At 48.5% G+C, this 14,867-nt stretch overlaps 1 protein-coding gene across 2 annotated transcripts; it reads left to right on the forward strand.

Moving 5' to 3' along the window:
- The first annotated feature begins 886 nt into the window (after positions 1–886).
- Oasl (2'-5'-oligoadenylate synthetase like) lies at positions 887–13,927 on the forward strand. 2 transcript variants are annotated; one of them, XM_031337535.1, is made up of 6 exons: positions 887–1,118; positions 5,708–5,990; positions 7,554–7,717; positions 10,165–10,406; positions 11,837–11,984; positions 12,882–13,927. In XM_031337535.1, the coding sequence occupies exons 1-6, from the start codon at positions 921–923 to the stop codon at positions 13,380–13,382; spliced, it is 1,536 nt and encodes a 511-aa protein (XP_031193395.1). In that variant the 5' UTR covers positions 887–920; the 3' UTR covers positions 13,383–13,927. The 2 variants fall into 2 exon arrangements, with proteins under 2 accessions (XP_031193395.1, XP_031193396.1); XM_031337536.1 differs by lacking the exon at positions 5,708–5,990.
- Positions 13,928–14,867: the final 940 nt, after the last annotated feature.

Genomic DNA, 14,867 nt, shown 5'->3' on the forward strand with positions numbered 1-14,867 from the left:
AAGGGCATCCGATCTCATCATGGATGGTTGTGAGCCACCATGTGGCTGCTGGGATTTGAACTCAGGGCCTTCGGAAGAGCAATCAGTGCTCTTAACCTCTAAGCCATCTCTCCAGCCCCTAATTTTTTCTTTTACATAAATATAAATTTAAAATTCTTTTAAGCCTGGCAGTGGTGGCACATGCCTTTAATCCCAGCACTTGGGAGGCAGAGGCAGGTGGATTTCTGAGTTCGAGGCCAGCCTGGTCTACAGAATGAGTTCCAGGACTACACAGAGAAACCCTGTCTCAAAAAACAAAAAGAAAAAAAATAATTCTTTTAAATAAAATATAATAATTTTATATAAATTTATATAAATATATAAAATATAATAAAAATTATTTTAAACAAAGTGAATGAAAAGGGTCAAGCATCTGACAAAGAGTACAGGACTCAAAGTGTCCTTCTGATTCCAGATTCCTCATTCCTTACCACAACCATGAGTCGGCCCTTTCTCTTTCCACACCTCAGTTTCCCTATGATGGGTAGGGGCAGTGGGCCTGAGTCATCCAGACAAGGTGTCTCCAGAAGGTCAGGCTCAAGCCAATTTCAGTTTACAAACGTCACAAAAGGGAAACTACAAATGTTGAGAATCGAAACTTACAGCGCAAAAGTTGGCCAGATGCCAGCCCTGTTAAGGTGGTCTGGACCTGCCATCTGCAGTCTCTGGTCCCTTGGCATACCTGCTATGACAATGAATCTCCAAGGAGGGGATCCCCATAGAACCTTGCTCCCGAGTTCCTCTCTTCACCCCCCCTTTCCACCGTAGGGTGCTAGAGGTCAGCAGGAAAGGAGCCGCCTTAAAAAACAAGGGGGTGTGTGCCTGCAGTTGAGTAGGTGCTTGGCTATATAGCCCAGCTGCAGCTGGCGGTCAGCACAGACATGGCAGTAGCCCAGGAGCTGTATGGCGTCCCAGCCTCCAAGCTGGACTCCTTTGTAGCTCAGTGGCTGCAGCCAACCAGAGAATGGAAACAAGAGATCCTGGAGACTGTGCAGACGGTGGAGCAGTTCCTGAGGCAGGAGAACTTCCAGGGAGATCGTGGCCTGGCCCGGGATGTGCGAGTGCTCAAGGTGTTCAAGGTAAGACTAGGCAGGGCAAACCCCAGTGCCAGGGGGTCCCCTTGCCTTATGATTCCTACTTCATGCTTCTGACATCTCAAGACACCCCAGCTAGCTGTCTACAACCTACTGCCTTGAGCAGAATGAACTACTAAAGAAGATAATAGAAGACCACCTTTGGGGAGAATGGCAGCTTAAACCCTCATGTTCTATTGTTAAAACCTTGTACTCTGTGAGATAGATATGATTATTGTCCCATTTTATGGATGAGTCTAACAAAAGCTCAGCAATGTCAGAGCTACAATGACCACATACAATGCAAGGCCTCTAGTTGGATCCTGATACGTAACTTGTACAATACAATTCTAGGGAGCCTAACTTGGGGGCCCACTCCTGCAACCCCAGCATATGGGAGGTAGAAGAAAGAGGATCGAGGGTTCAAAGCCAGCCTAGGTTATATGTCTCTGAACAGCGCACACAGAGAGAGAGAGAGAGAGAGAGAGTCAGAGACAGGGACAGACAGACAGAAACACTGAGAGAGTGTGAGTTTAGGAATGAGTCGTAAATGTTTAATATGACCTGTATTTTGTAAGAAAATTGCTGTTTGTCAAGTTAAATTCCACCTACTAGGATGGGGGGCTCTCAAAACACATACTATGCTATTTTGGGGGAAAGTTCCTTGCTATCTCCTACTCACTTTAAAGTTGTTGAGATGACACAAATGCGGGGGCTTGTGGATGTGGCTCAAGGCTAGAGTGCAAGTCAAGCACATATGAGTTCAAGGCTTAGCACAGACAAAAAAAGACAGTCTCAGATGTGGCAAGCTCAGATGTGCTGGGTGCCTGGGCAGTATCTTCTTCCTATTTTTTCCACATTTTAATTTTTTGATAATAGACTTTTAAAATGGAGGCTGAGAGTGGCCATCTGGCTTGTTCAGAGCTGTACTGCTGGCATTGGAGCTGGATCTGAACCTGACTATTCAAACGGTGACCTAAGTTTCTCACTGAGATCCCTCTTAAATCCTTTTTCCAGCTGCCTCACCCACACCCTAGCTGAGCTAAGGATCACAGACTTCAACAGATCCTGGAAGGGGATGTGACAAGGGCTGAGTGTAGATGTTTAAACTTATTCCGGTCCTGGGGAGGCAGAGACAAGAGAACTTCTAGGCCTACCAGTCTCCTTGGCCTATCAGTCTAGCCAAATCTGCAAGCCCCAGAGCACAGTAGAAGGCCCTGTGTCAAAAAAAATGAAATGGGTGGCCTAAAGAAGGATACCCAAGGTTGACCTCTGACCTCCACACACCGGTGCATACTAATGTGAAATGCACACATGCTCACACACAGCTTTGGAGAACTAGCTTCAGCCAATTGTTCCTTTAATCGTTGAGGAGACTGACACAGAGAGAGTGACTCATTCTAATGCCATATCCCAAGTGATGGCAGCATCCACACTAGAGTTAGGACTGGACTCCCAGCCTGAGGCTGTAACTTGCTCTGCTGGGACGAACTGAACAACCTTGAGCCCCTGCTTTCCCTGTAACCCATTCTGTCTCCAAGACCTTGGAGACCCAAGACCTTGGGTCATGTGATTTAGAAGTGGCAGCTATAGTTTTGCCGCCACACAGAGAGGGTTTGATTCTGGGCTCTTCCTCTCACCAGTTGTGTGACTTTGACTGTCCGGTCTCGGGTCTCAAGTCCTTGGTCTGCTCCTCTGTGATTGCAGCATCCCAAACACCATCTTCCATTGCCTCGCACTGAGACCATGCAGCCTAAAGGTTATCTCAGGGTAAATTCTTAGAAACATAGGATTTATTATGATACTTGCCTGGGGTTTTTTTTCCTGGCCTCTGGGAGTCTCTTGAGCAAGGCAGACACCTGCTCTCTGTCCTCTAGACCACTCCCTCCCTGACATACCTAAGAAAGAAATGGGTGGAACAAGTATCTAGGCAGAAGGAAGACTCACCAAATAGAGTAAGTTTTGATGGCTGCAGATGCTAACTAAGCCTTATTTCTCCTCCCCTTAACTCATTAAATGATAGGCATGCCCACAGAAAAAGAACAGTAAGAGTGAACAGTAAGAGTATCCTACACTGGATGTATCCTCACTGGATGTATCCTCACTGGATGTATCCTCACTGGATGTATCCTCACTGGATGTATCCTACACTGGATGTATCCTCACTGGATATATCCTCACTGGATGTATCCTCACTGGATGTATCCTCACTGGATGTATCCTCACTGGATGTATCCTCACTGGATGTATCCTCCACTGGATGTATCCTCCACTGGATGTATCCTATACTTCATCCCTCCACCCTTGAAGCTCCAGAGGGCTGAGCTGTCCAGTTGACTGAATCTGAAAAAATTACAACAAAAGCAAATCATGAAGTCTATCCTAAACTGTGTTTTCCTCACCGAGGAAGGGAGGAGGCAGTGTAGACATAACCTGACCTGAAGAGGGATCGCCCTTTGCCCACATCCACAATCAATCTCCAGTCTTCTCTCTCAGGATAGGAACACTGAGTCTGAATACTAGTGAAATCAGAATTAAAATGGAGAATAAAGACGGCAGACACCTGCTCTCTGGGAGCAGAGCATAGTTTGTGGACGCCATCATAGGGTGGAGAGGAAGAACCATGGGCCATGTCTGCTGAGCTGTCATCTAACTCCCTGGCTGGCTGGGAGACATTGCAAGTGGATTGTGCTCCACCACCTCTGGATTCAGTGTTGTGCCCTGGAGAGCCAGGTCACAGGGCCCATCTTCAGGGTGATTAGAAAGGAGATGTACATTAAATGGCCTTTGGTGGTACCAGATACAGGGACTGCTCAGCCTGTGATAGCAGAATTTTAGTTTCTGCAGTGACTCATTAACCAGGAAAGGTAGCCACCCAGAGAATGACTGAACCCTAGTAGTCTAATGTGGGGTGAGCCAGAGAGGGGTGGGGCCTTGCATGCCAAGGAGGCAGAGCCAGGAGAGTAAGTCTCTCTCCTCAGAATCATCTGACCTGGAGGCCAGCAGGATGGCTCAGCATGAAAAGGTGCCTAATGCCAAGCCTGACACCCTGAGTATAATCCCAGGAACCCACATGATGAAATGAGGGAGCCAACATCCACCAGTTGTCCCCTGACCTCCACATGTGAGCCACAGGGTGTGTGGGACACACACACATGAATAAATAAAGTTTTTTTAAAAATTAAACAGTTCAGTCTCTTGCCATTAAGAGATATGGAAACTGGGGTGAGGTGGGGGGCTGTAGAGATGGCTCAGCGGTTAAGAGCACTGACTCCTCTTCCAGAGGTCCTGAGTTCAAATCCCAGCAACCACATGGTGGCTCACAACCATCTGTGATGGGATCTAAAGCCCTCTTCTGCTGTGTCTGAAGACTGCAACAACGTACTCACAGATATAAAATAAATAAATCTTAGAAGGGAGGTAACTAATTTGACTAGTGTGGAAGCAGCTGGAGATCAACTAGATTAAAAAGGGAAGAGACATGTGCTGTTGACTGCTGACTTCTGGGACACGGCCCCCACACAAGCCCTGGGTGTACAGTACTGGGTCTGATCTTCCCAATAACCTCATCGATGCTTTGGTTTCTCACTTGATGGACTTTGGGCTCCTAATGACCATGTAGCTGGTGAGTCAGGGGTAAGAGTCCAGTCACGACTAGGCATATAGCTCTAATGCTAAAGGACCTTGCCTACTATGATGGAGACTCCTTGAGCCATCCACAATACAATTTAAACAAGGAGGGAGGAAGGAAGGGAGGATGGATGGATGGATGGACAGACAGACGGATGGGACCAACTCTTTGTTTCACAGACAGTGCAGTGGGTATTTCTATAGGTTGGGAGTCCTTAGTACTAGGCCCTGAAGTGTATCCGGTTAAGAAACAGTCCCCCTCCCCAGGACTTTGGCCTATTTACATAAGCATAATGACATCTTAGGGTAGGACCCAGATCTACTCTTGAAATGCATATGTTCTCGCATACCCAAAGGAAACTTTATACACTATTTTTAGTCACATGGGTCAGGTGTGGGATTTTTCCATTTGGGGCAGCATGTCAGCATGGACTCTTGGATTCTGGAGTGTTTACCCTGGGGATGCTCAGTCACTATTCCCTTGGAATGGGTATTTCTCTGGGTTGGACAAGACTGACTCTCCAACGATGTGCAGTGCAGGGGATTAGCAAGGGCTGCTCGGTGGGCCACTCTGGAAACCTGGGAGGCTGAATCAGGAGGATCATGAGTTCCTGAGGACAGCCTGGGGGAAACAGCAAGTTCCAGGTCAGCTGCAGGCTGTGTGTCAGGAAAGGAAGAGTAAAGAAGCCTGGGTGCTGGAGGCCCACTGCCAGAGATGCTGAGCACAAAATTCATCCTCCATGTGTCTGCACCTGTGACGTGGAAGTGACACTTTTCAGCCAGCCTGTGTGGGAGGGCTTTCTATGAAGGAGCTGTACTGTATACAGAGCCCTAGGCTGCCTGGCACGCGGCTGAGGGGTGACAGTGGCCTGTGCCGCCTGGCACGCGGCTGAGGGGTGACAGCGGCCTGTGCCGCCTGGCACGTGGCTGAGGGACTTGAGGTGACAGCGTCCTGTTTTTCACAGGTAGGCTCCTTTGGGAATGGCACAGTGCTCAGGAGTACCACGGATGTGGAGCTGGTGGTGTTCCTGAGCTGCTTCCACAGCTTCCAGGAAGAGGCCAAACACCACCAAGGTGTTCTGAGACAGATACAGAAAAGGATGTCTTACTGCCGGGACCTGCTAGACCTTGGGCTCAGTAACCTGGGCGTGACTGACGGAGTACCCAGTAGTCTCATCTTCACGATCCAGACCAGGGAGACCTGGGAGCCCATCACTGTCACCATTGTGCCTGCCTACAGAGCCCTGGGTAAGGGGAATGGAAGCACATGCCTGGCCTGACCTCTCCCCACCCCCACCCCCGGAAGACTGTGACCTCTTTCCTCTGGTGGCCACACGCTTTCCTCTTTCTTACCCGTGTCCTGGGCTAGGGTAAGCTGCGTTGTGGACCTGGGAAACAGAAACTGATCACAGAGGCCCACTAGGAACACAAGACAAATGGTGGCCCGTGATCACAGGAAAGAATAAAGTGCCCCTGGTAACAACTAAATAAGGTTCAGGGAAGGACTTTCTGTGGGAAGAATATTCTGAAAGATCCAAGGCCCAACCAGGCAAAGGAGTCAAATCAGAAGCAAGGTAGCATTTACTGGGCCTGTGTGACTTTTCCCAAAAGTAGAGCTCAGAGATCCAAACCATAATGATTTTTATATGCCACACACACACACCCACTGATTACAGGCTGTACAGCATTAATGGCTGCTAGCAATGCTGTCCAGCCTCAGAAAGGAAGTCCTTCATGAGGTGGCATAGACCCAGTCCTCCCCTATGAGTACTGACAAATATTGTTCAATCATCCAGAAAGAGATCTATTGAAAAAAACGGACATTAAGGAAAGCTGGAAAAGTGTTGGGGATATCCAGGGAGGACCTGAGACATGGAAAGGCCAATGTTCGTTCTCCTGAGTAAGACTCGTCAGGTTGGGTGTGTTGGAAGAGGCCTTGAATCCCAGAACTCAGGAAACAGCATCAGATGGATTTCTAAGAGCTGGAGACCAGGCCAGTTTATGTAACGAGCAGCCAGGCATCCCCAGTGGGACTCTATCACCAAAGTGAAATTTAAAGTATGAAGCTTTTATTTGTTTGTTTGTTTGTTTATTTATTTTTGGTTTTGGTTTTTCCAGACAGGGTTTTTCTGTATAACCCTGGCTGTCCTGGAACTCACTCTGTAGACTAGGCTGGTCTTGAACTCAGAAATCTGCCTACCTCTGCCTCCCTAGTGCTGGGATTAAAGGCGTGTGCCACCACCGCCCGGTTTAGTATGAAGCTTTTAAAGAATCACACCAGAAATTCAGGGGTGGGGAAGCATGTGTGCCTTTAATCCCAGAACTCAGGAGGCAGAGGCAGGCAGATCTCTGAGTCTGAGGCCAGCTTGGTCTACAAGTCTACAGGTAGAATTCCAGGACAGCCAGGGCTACAGAGAAATCCTATCTTGAAACAGACACACACACAGAGAGAGAGAGAGAGAGAGAGAGAGAGAGAGAGAGAGAGAGAGAGAGACAGAGACAGAGAGACACTGACACAGAGAGAAGTAGAGGCCAGCCATGAGCAAGTGAGGGGGGGAGGGGATGGGGAGAGGGGAAGAAGGGTAAGGGAGCAGGAGAACAAGAGAGAGAGGAGGGGGTCCCTTTTATAGTGAGTCAGGCACACCTGGCTGTTGCCAGGTAACTGTGGGGCAGAGCCTAGACAAATGCCAATATCTGGTCTCTCTGGAGATAAAGCACAATCTAATGAGTGACCAGGCCCTCCCCAAACACCTACTTAGTCCACGATGGATTCCAGAATCTTCACTCAGTCTTTGCTTCCACTCTCCTCAGGCCCTTCCTGTCCCAACTCCGAGGTCTATGTAGATCTGATCAAGGCTAATGGGTACCCAGGAAGTTTCTCTCCATCGTTCAGCGAGCTGCAGAGAAACTTCGTGAAGCATCGACCTACGAAGCTGAAGAGCCTCCTACGGTTGGTCAAACACTGGTACCAGCAGGTAAGGGGACCCGCCAGGGTGAGGCTGGGGAAAGGCATCAATGGGAGACAGGGTTGCGGGGAGGGTTGGCAGATGCTAGGACATCTGCAACCTGCAGCTACTGTCTCCATGGGCTGATGTCCATCCTGTGCTTTGTGAACATTAAACCCAACAAGTTCAAGACTAAGGAGAAGAAGGATTCCTTAAAATCCACTCATACTGCTCTGCCTCTTCATGGTGACAGCTTCTGAGTCCCGGTCATCACTGAATGAACGGGTCCTTGGTGACTACTTGGCAAGTGTCACATGTGATATCTGAAGGGAAGAACCCAGTACATTCCAATGTGATGGGTGTTTAGATTTATCTAAACTGAAAAAAAAAAGAAAGAAACAGAAATAGCCATACTGCACGCATGCACGCACGCACGCACGCACGTATGCCCTCATGGCAGGAGGGTGGTCTTCTTGTAAAATAAACAGATACATTAAGAGGCAGGTGAGTTTTAATGGCACACACCTGTAACCCCAGCACTTGGGAGACTGAAGCAAGGGAATCAGCCAGACTACATAGTAAACTCCGGGCTAACCCAGGCTAACCTAGGCTACACAGTGAGACCTGCCTCAAAAACAAGCAAAGCAGAGCTTTTTGATTCAGCAGTTAAGAGCTCATGCTGCTCTTGCAGAGGACCTGAGTTCAGCTCTCAGCATCCACATCAGGCAGCTTGAAACTGCCTATAACTTCCAACTCCAGAGGAGCCAGTGCCTCCGGCTCCCATGAGCACCCACATGCTCACATACTCATACACATACATATGTGCACACACACACACACACACGATTAAAAATAAAGTAAAAAAAAAGAAAAAAGTAAGGAGTCTGGTAGAATTCCACCTCAGTCCCCTTGGATGGCGCTGTCCACCTTTACCTGTGAATATTCGTCTCCAGTTATAGTTCCTAAATTCACTGATACTGGAGTGAGGAAATAGAGATCGCCCGTGCATGGGTTATATTATAATCAATCTACTCTTTTATAAAATTACCTGTCACGTGGAATATTCATCTGTAAAGCCCCTTTACATGCCCCCCAATCCCACCCTGCCACCATCACACACACACTTTAGCTCCTGCCTCCAGGTTCCTGACCATCACTGAAGGAAGTCAGAACTCACACAGGGCAGGAACCTGGAGGCAGGAGCTGATGCAGAGGCCATGGAGGGTGCTGCTATGGACTTGTTCCTCATGGCTTGCTCAACCTTCTTTCTTATAGAACCTAAAACCGCAAACCCAAGGGTCCCACCCCCCAGTGGGCAAGGCTCTCTCCCATCAATTACTAATTAAGAAAATTCCCTAAAGTCTTGCTCACAGCCTGATCTTACAGAGGCATTTTCTTAATTGAGGTTCCCTCCTCTCAAATGACTTTAGTTTGTGTCAAGTTGATGTAAAACTGCCCAGCACAAGATAGTATCAGTGATTTTGGATTTTTTTTTTTAAGATTTATTTATTTATTTAATGTATATGAGTACACCATTGCTGTCTTCAGATACACCAGAAGAGGGTGTCAGACCCCATTACAGATGGTTGTGAGCCACTGTGTGGTTGCTGGGAATGGAACTCAGGACCTCTGGAAGAGCAGCCAGTGCTCTTAACCATGAGTCATCTCTCCAGCCCGGTTTTAAATTTTTAAGTATAGGTCAAAAATAAACAGCGAGGCTGGCAAGTGGCTCAGTTAGTAACATGCTTGAGACACAAACATGACAACCCGAGCCCGGATCTCCAGCATCCACTTAGAAAGCTGAACACAGTGGCACACCTCCCATCCCAGCACGGGGGAGGCAGAGACAGGAGGATCCCTGGGGCTTGCTGGGCAGCTTGGTCTTGCCAGTGAGAGTAATCCAGTTCAGTAAGAGAGCGGCTCTCAAAATGTGACAGCGATTGAGTAAAATATCTCATCCTGCCCTCTCGCCTCCACACCCATGAGAACATAGTGTTACACACTTACACGCACACACACAAAAAATAATCAAATCCATCTGGTGAGGTGTCTCAGCAGTGACTTAAAGCTGCTTGCCAGACTAGGTTCTCGACCATAGTTTAATCTGAGCCCGGTTGAACTCTGACCTCCACACTTGCACCACATCATGCCATGGCATGCGGGGGTGGGGGTGGGCCAAGAGAGGAGGAGGCAGAGGAGGAAGGAGTGGAAGGAGAGAGAATTCAAAAAGTAAATTATATTCCTTCAAAAATAAATTATATTCCCGTAAATTTGAATTCAGACACAATTTGATGTCTTCAGGGCAAACCTAGACACTTAATCCTAAAACAGGAAAACCAAGGCCCAGGAAGGGAAAGTAAGTTTGCCAAGGCCACACAGATCATGGGTTAGACTTTTAATTTTCTGCCCCTGGACCTGGGTGTCATCTTCACACTTGATCTTGGCATCCCTCTCTGTCTCTTCCCCACTCTCTTCAGTATGTGAGAAACAAGAGCCCCCGGGCCAACCTGCCCCCTCTCTATGCCCTGGAGCTGCTAACTGTCTACGCATGGGAAGCAGGCACCCAGGAGGATGCAAACTTCAGGCTGGATGAAGGCCTCACCACTGTGATGGAGTTGCTCCAGGATCATGAGCTCATCTGCATTTACTGGACCAAGTACTACACGCTGCAGCACCCAGTCATCGAGGCCTGTATCAGGAGACAGCTCAGGGGAGAAAGGTACTGGGTCTGTGCTCTCCACCGAGTCTCAGAGAGAGAGTCAGAGACAGAGAGACAAACAGACAGAGACAGACAGATGGACACAGAGAGAGACAGAGACACAGACAGACACAGAGACACAGACAGAGACAGAGAAACAGAGAGAGACAGAAACACAAAGAGAAAAAGAGAGATAGACTGGGGGAAATGTGGAATCTTACAACTTTATTGAATATGCACTGAGACTACCTCAGACATTGACATTGAAATCTCGAGTGGACAGACATCAGATTTCCTGAGGGTCATAGGGGACATGGTTCAGTTCCTTGTTTTTTAAAGCTATGCTTCCACCCTACCTTACCCTGAACCGTTTCAGTGCTTTTACCAAAAAAGCCACGGGAAAGCACGAACGCTGAGTTCAGAGCACCTGCTGAGCATGCCCACAGACTAGGTAAGTCTAATCCCAGCATGGGCACAGGCGTAGACGGATAGGAGCCTGTCATCATTGTCACACAAGGTATAGTTGGGGTGCGCCCATAACCCCAGTGCAGGGTGCTGAAGTTGGAGAAACACATAGTCAAGATAACATAATGAAAGGCAGCCTCAGAAAGGGCGAAGGACCAAAGGGAGGGAGGATGCTTCATCAGGAAACTGCTTCCTCCGAGATTAGCTTTCCAATGCCTTTCACCCATCTAAAAGCTGGGTGAGAACTTAAGGTCTACCTCTCTGTAATCTCAACTTAGGGGAGCAGAAACAGGTCCCTAGAGCTGTCTGGCCAACCAGTATGGCCAGATCTTCAAGCACCAAGTTCAGTGGGAGACCCTGTCTCAAAAAATAAGGTAGAAAAATAATTGAAGACACCTAATGCCAACCCTTGATTTCCATGTATATGTACACACACTTTCGCGCAAGCTCACACACCTCACACGCATGCACGTGCATACACATTAGATGTAAGTTTCTTTAGATTTACTTATTTACTTCATGCATATGAAGACAGTACACTGTAGCTGTCTTCAGACACACCAGGGATAACCATAATAATCCCTTATAGAATTGTTGGGAGGACTAAAGCACAAAGGTTAGATTCTGGCCTAGGGTTTCAAAAGCAATCAGTAGATATTGGTGATGTCACTGTTATCGAAGACCACTCAGCAAATTTGTCCTCAAAGCCTGCCGTGGCCTTGAGATTCCTCCCCTGACAAGTAGACATCTGTTATTATTCCAAGACCCAGCTTACAGCCTCCTCCTATCCACCCCTCCAATTCTCTGCACTTCCCAGAACATTATCCTCAAGGAGATGAGAAATCTCATCATCTCCACATCCCCTACTTGATGGGCAGCTCTCAGGACACACAGATGCTCAGTTGCTGGAAAGAATGGAGGCTGGGGGCATCTCCCTAGCCTATGGCTTTCTGAACCAGGAAGAGCATCGTCTCTCTGTGTTGCAGGCCCATCATCCTGGACCCAGCAGACCCCACCCACAATGTGGCAGGAGGCTACAGATGGGATATAGTTGCTCAACGGGCCAACCAGTGTCTCAAACAGGACTGTTGCTATGACAACAGGGACAGCCCCGTCCCCAGCTGGACTGTAAAGGTAATGGTTCCGCCCAGCCTGACACTCTGAACACTACATTGGCGTAGTGCTGGCTCACCCAGTGGGGAACAGCTTTTCAGAGGCAAGAAGTCTGGACACCACTTTCCAACCAAATAAAGCCAAGAAATAGGCAGGAAGGTAGAGGCTTCGGCATTTGTTTGTGAAAAAGGAACTATGCAGTCCTGGCTGAACTGGAGTTTGCTATATAGACCAGGCTGCCCTTGAACTCACAGAGATCCACCTACCTGTGCCTCCAGAGTACTGGAATTAAGGGTTTGTGCCACCACACCCAGCCTATGACTCAGTGAGGCAAAGGCTCTCTGTGTAGCCCAGGATACTCTCAAGTTCACAATCCACCGTTCTATGCACCTGAATGAGTCATACCCCCCCACACACACACACACACAGACTGCTGGGCTGGAGGGGTTTTTTTCTTGAAAACTTTACAATCCTAGCTTTAGAGTCCTTCAAAACCCTGCTGTGTCCTACATTCCTCTCACTGTACAGTGATCACCATCACTTTGTCTACCAACTTGGAGCAGAGCCAGCCTCCTGGGGCTGAGGATGTATTCATGGGAGGTGCCCAGCATAGCGCCCAGAAAGTGATTGGCACTCCCTAAATATTTGCTGCTGTGGAAGAGGAGGAAGAAGCTGTTTTTGCTATTACAAAGATGAATCTGGCCGGGCAGTGGTGGCACACGCCTTTAATCCCAGCAGGGAGGCAGAGGCAGGCAGATTTCTGAGTTCAAGGCCAGCCTGGTCTACAGAGTGAGTTCCAGGACAGCCAGGGCTGCACAGAGAAACCCTGTCTCAAAAAAAAAAAAAAAAAGTGAATCTGGGAGGGAAATTTGTGGGTCACCAGACAGAAAAGCTTAACCCTGCCCCCCTCTTCTGCAGAGAGCGCCCAATATCCAGGTGACCGTGCAGCAGTGGGGTCACTCCGATTTAATCCTCTGGGTGAACCCTTATGAACCCATAAAGAAACTGAAAGAGAAAATCCGACAGAGCAGGGGCTACTCTGGCCTGCAACGCCTGTCCTTTCAGGAGCCTGGCGGCCAACGTCAGCTCATCAGAAGCCACTGCTCGCTTGCCTACTATGGAATCTTCTGCGACACCCACATCTGCCTGCTGGACACCATCTCCCCTGAGATCCAGGTCTTTGTGAAAAACCCGGATGGTGGGAGCCATGCCTATGCGATCCACCCACTTGACTTCGTTCTGAACCTGAAGCAGCAGATCGAAGACAGGCAGGGCCTTCGAAGTCAGGAGCAGCAACTGGAGTTCCAGGGCCATGTCCTGGAGGACTGGTTCGACTTTAAGTCCTATGGCATCCAAGACAGTGTCACGATCATCCTGTCCAAGAAGAGGGAGGGGACAGCCCCATTTGCGCCCAGCTAGCTTCCTCTGTTGACGGCTCTGCCTTTTTGCTATTTCATCCTGTACTCAGCGTAGTCGTCTCTCCTTCCAGTCCTCTGCCAGGATGGTCCGCGTCTTCCTCTCCTTCCGGTCCTTGGGCCGGATGGTTCACATCTTTGGTACCCTGCCAGCGAGGAGCCAAAGAGGATGTGAGAAGTCGTGTTCAGCCAGACACTAGCCAGACACTCTTGTGTGACAATGGAATTCTGCAGTCCCCTGGGAAGTCACACCAGGACCTCTGCCGTCCTCCATCCTCGTGGCCATGCTGTCAAGACTGGCTCAGTGAATGGCTGCCTCACAAACTATTCTCGCTTGTTCAGAGGAAGCCAAATGGCCTTCCTAACCAATCACACGGACGCTGCTTCAGGTTGTCCCACCTCCAAATTCTCCCCACCAGCAACCTCCATCAAGGCCGCTCTGAAGCCTTCCCCTGTGCCCCCAACCACTTCAGCCTGCCTCCGACTAGCCAAGGCAAGGTGGGGCATCAAGTTCCTTTCCAATGGAGAATAAACAGCCTTTGTTTCTTCCCCTTTGAGTGGTTTTCATTGTCTCCACAGTGTCTCTCAACTCTGGGGATTGATGGATGTAGGGAAACTGAGTCAAAAAGAGACAAAGCCTGGGAGATGGAGGTTGAAGGTGAGACAGTATTTAAAAGTTCTTTCAGGGCATGGTATCACACCTTTAATCTCAGTATTTGGGGGTAGATGTGTGTGAGTTGGAGGCCAGCCTGGTCTACAAAGTGAGTTTTAGACCAGCCAAGGCTACATAGTAAGACCCTGACTCAAAGTTTTCTGCGCGTAACTCCTAAAAGCCACACACAAACAGTCAATAATTGTCTAGAGACCAAAAACCCAGCTTCTTATTGCCAAAGGATACTGTGATTGGGTTTATGCCAAATCTTCCTTTTGACCTGTTTTCTAGTGGACTTACATTAGCCCAAACCCTCCAGGCAATTTCAGCAATACCATTCTATATATTTCCCAACTCTTTTGCATCCGGGGCCTACAATATCTCTTTTTCCAGAGGGTGAACAGTGTAGCTCAATCCAGATCTTCATATACTTAATAATACAGCCCACACTGTAGGTGCTTTAAAAGAGAAATGAACAGGGCTGACGCTGATCAGCTGGCAGAACACTTACTTGTCTGGCACCTAGGAAGTCCCCAGTTCAAGCCCCAGCACTTCCAAGTGTGATGGCTCTTGCCTGGAATCCCAGCACAGAGGCAGGAAGATCAGGAATTCAGTCATCCTTGGCTGCATAGCACATTGGAAGCCAGCCTGAACTACATGAGACCCTGTCTATAAATGGATTAGATGAATAAGTCACTGCCTTGGTCCATTTACATTCCTGAAGTAAAATACCACAAATTCAGTGGCTTATGAATAACAAACACGAATAACTGAGAAGTTGAAGACCCTTGGCACCCGGTGAGGATCTCATGCTGGTTTGAAGATGGTAGCTTCTCA

The sequence above is a fragment of the Mastomys coucha genome, unplaced genomic scaffold, assembly GCF_008632895.1.
Source record: "Mastomys coucha isolate ucsf_1 unplaced genomic scaffold, UCSF_Mcou_1 pScaffold22, whole genome shotgun sequence".
NCBI lineage: Eukaryota > Metazoa > Chordata > Mammalia > Rodentia > Muridae > Mastomys > Mastomys coucha.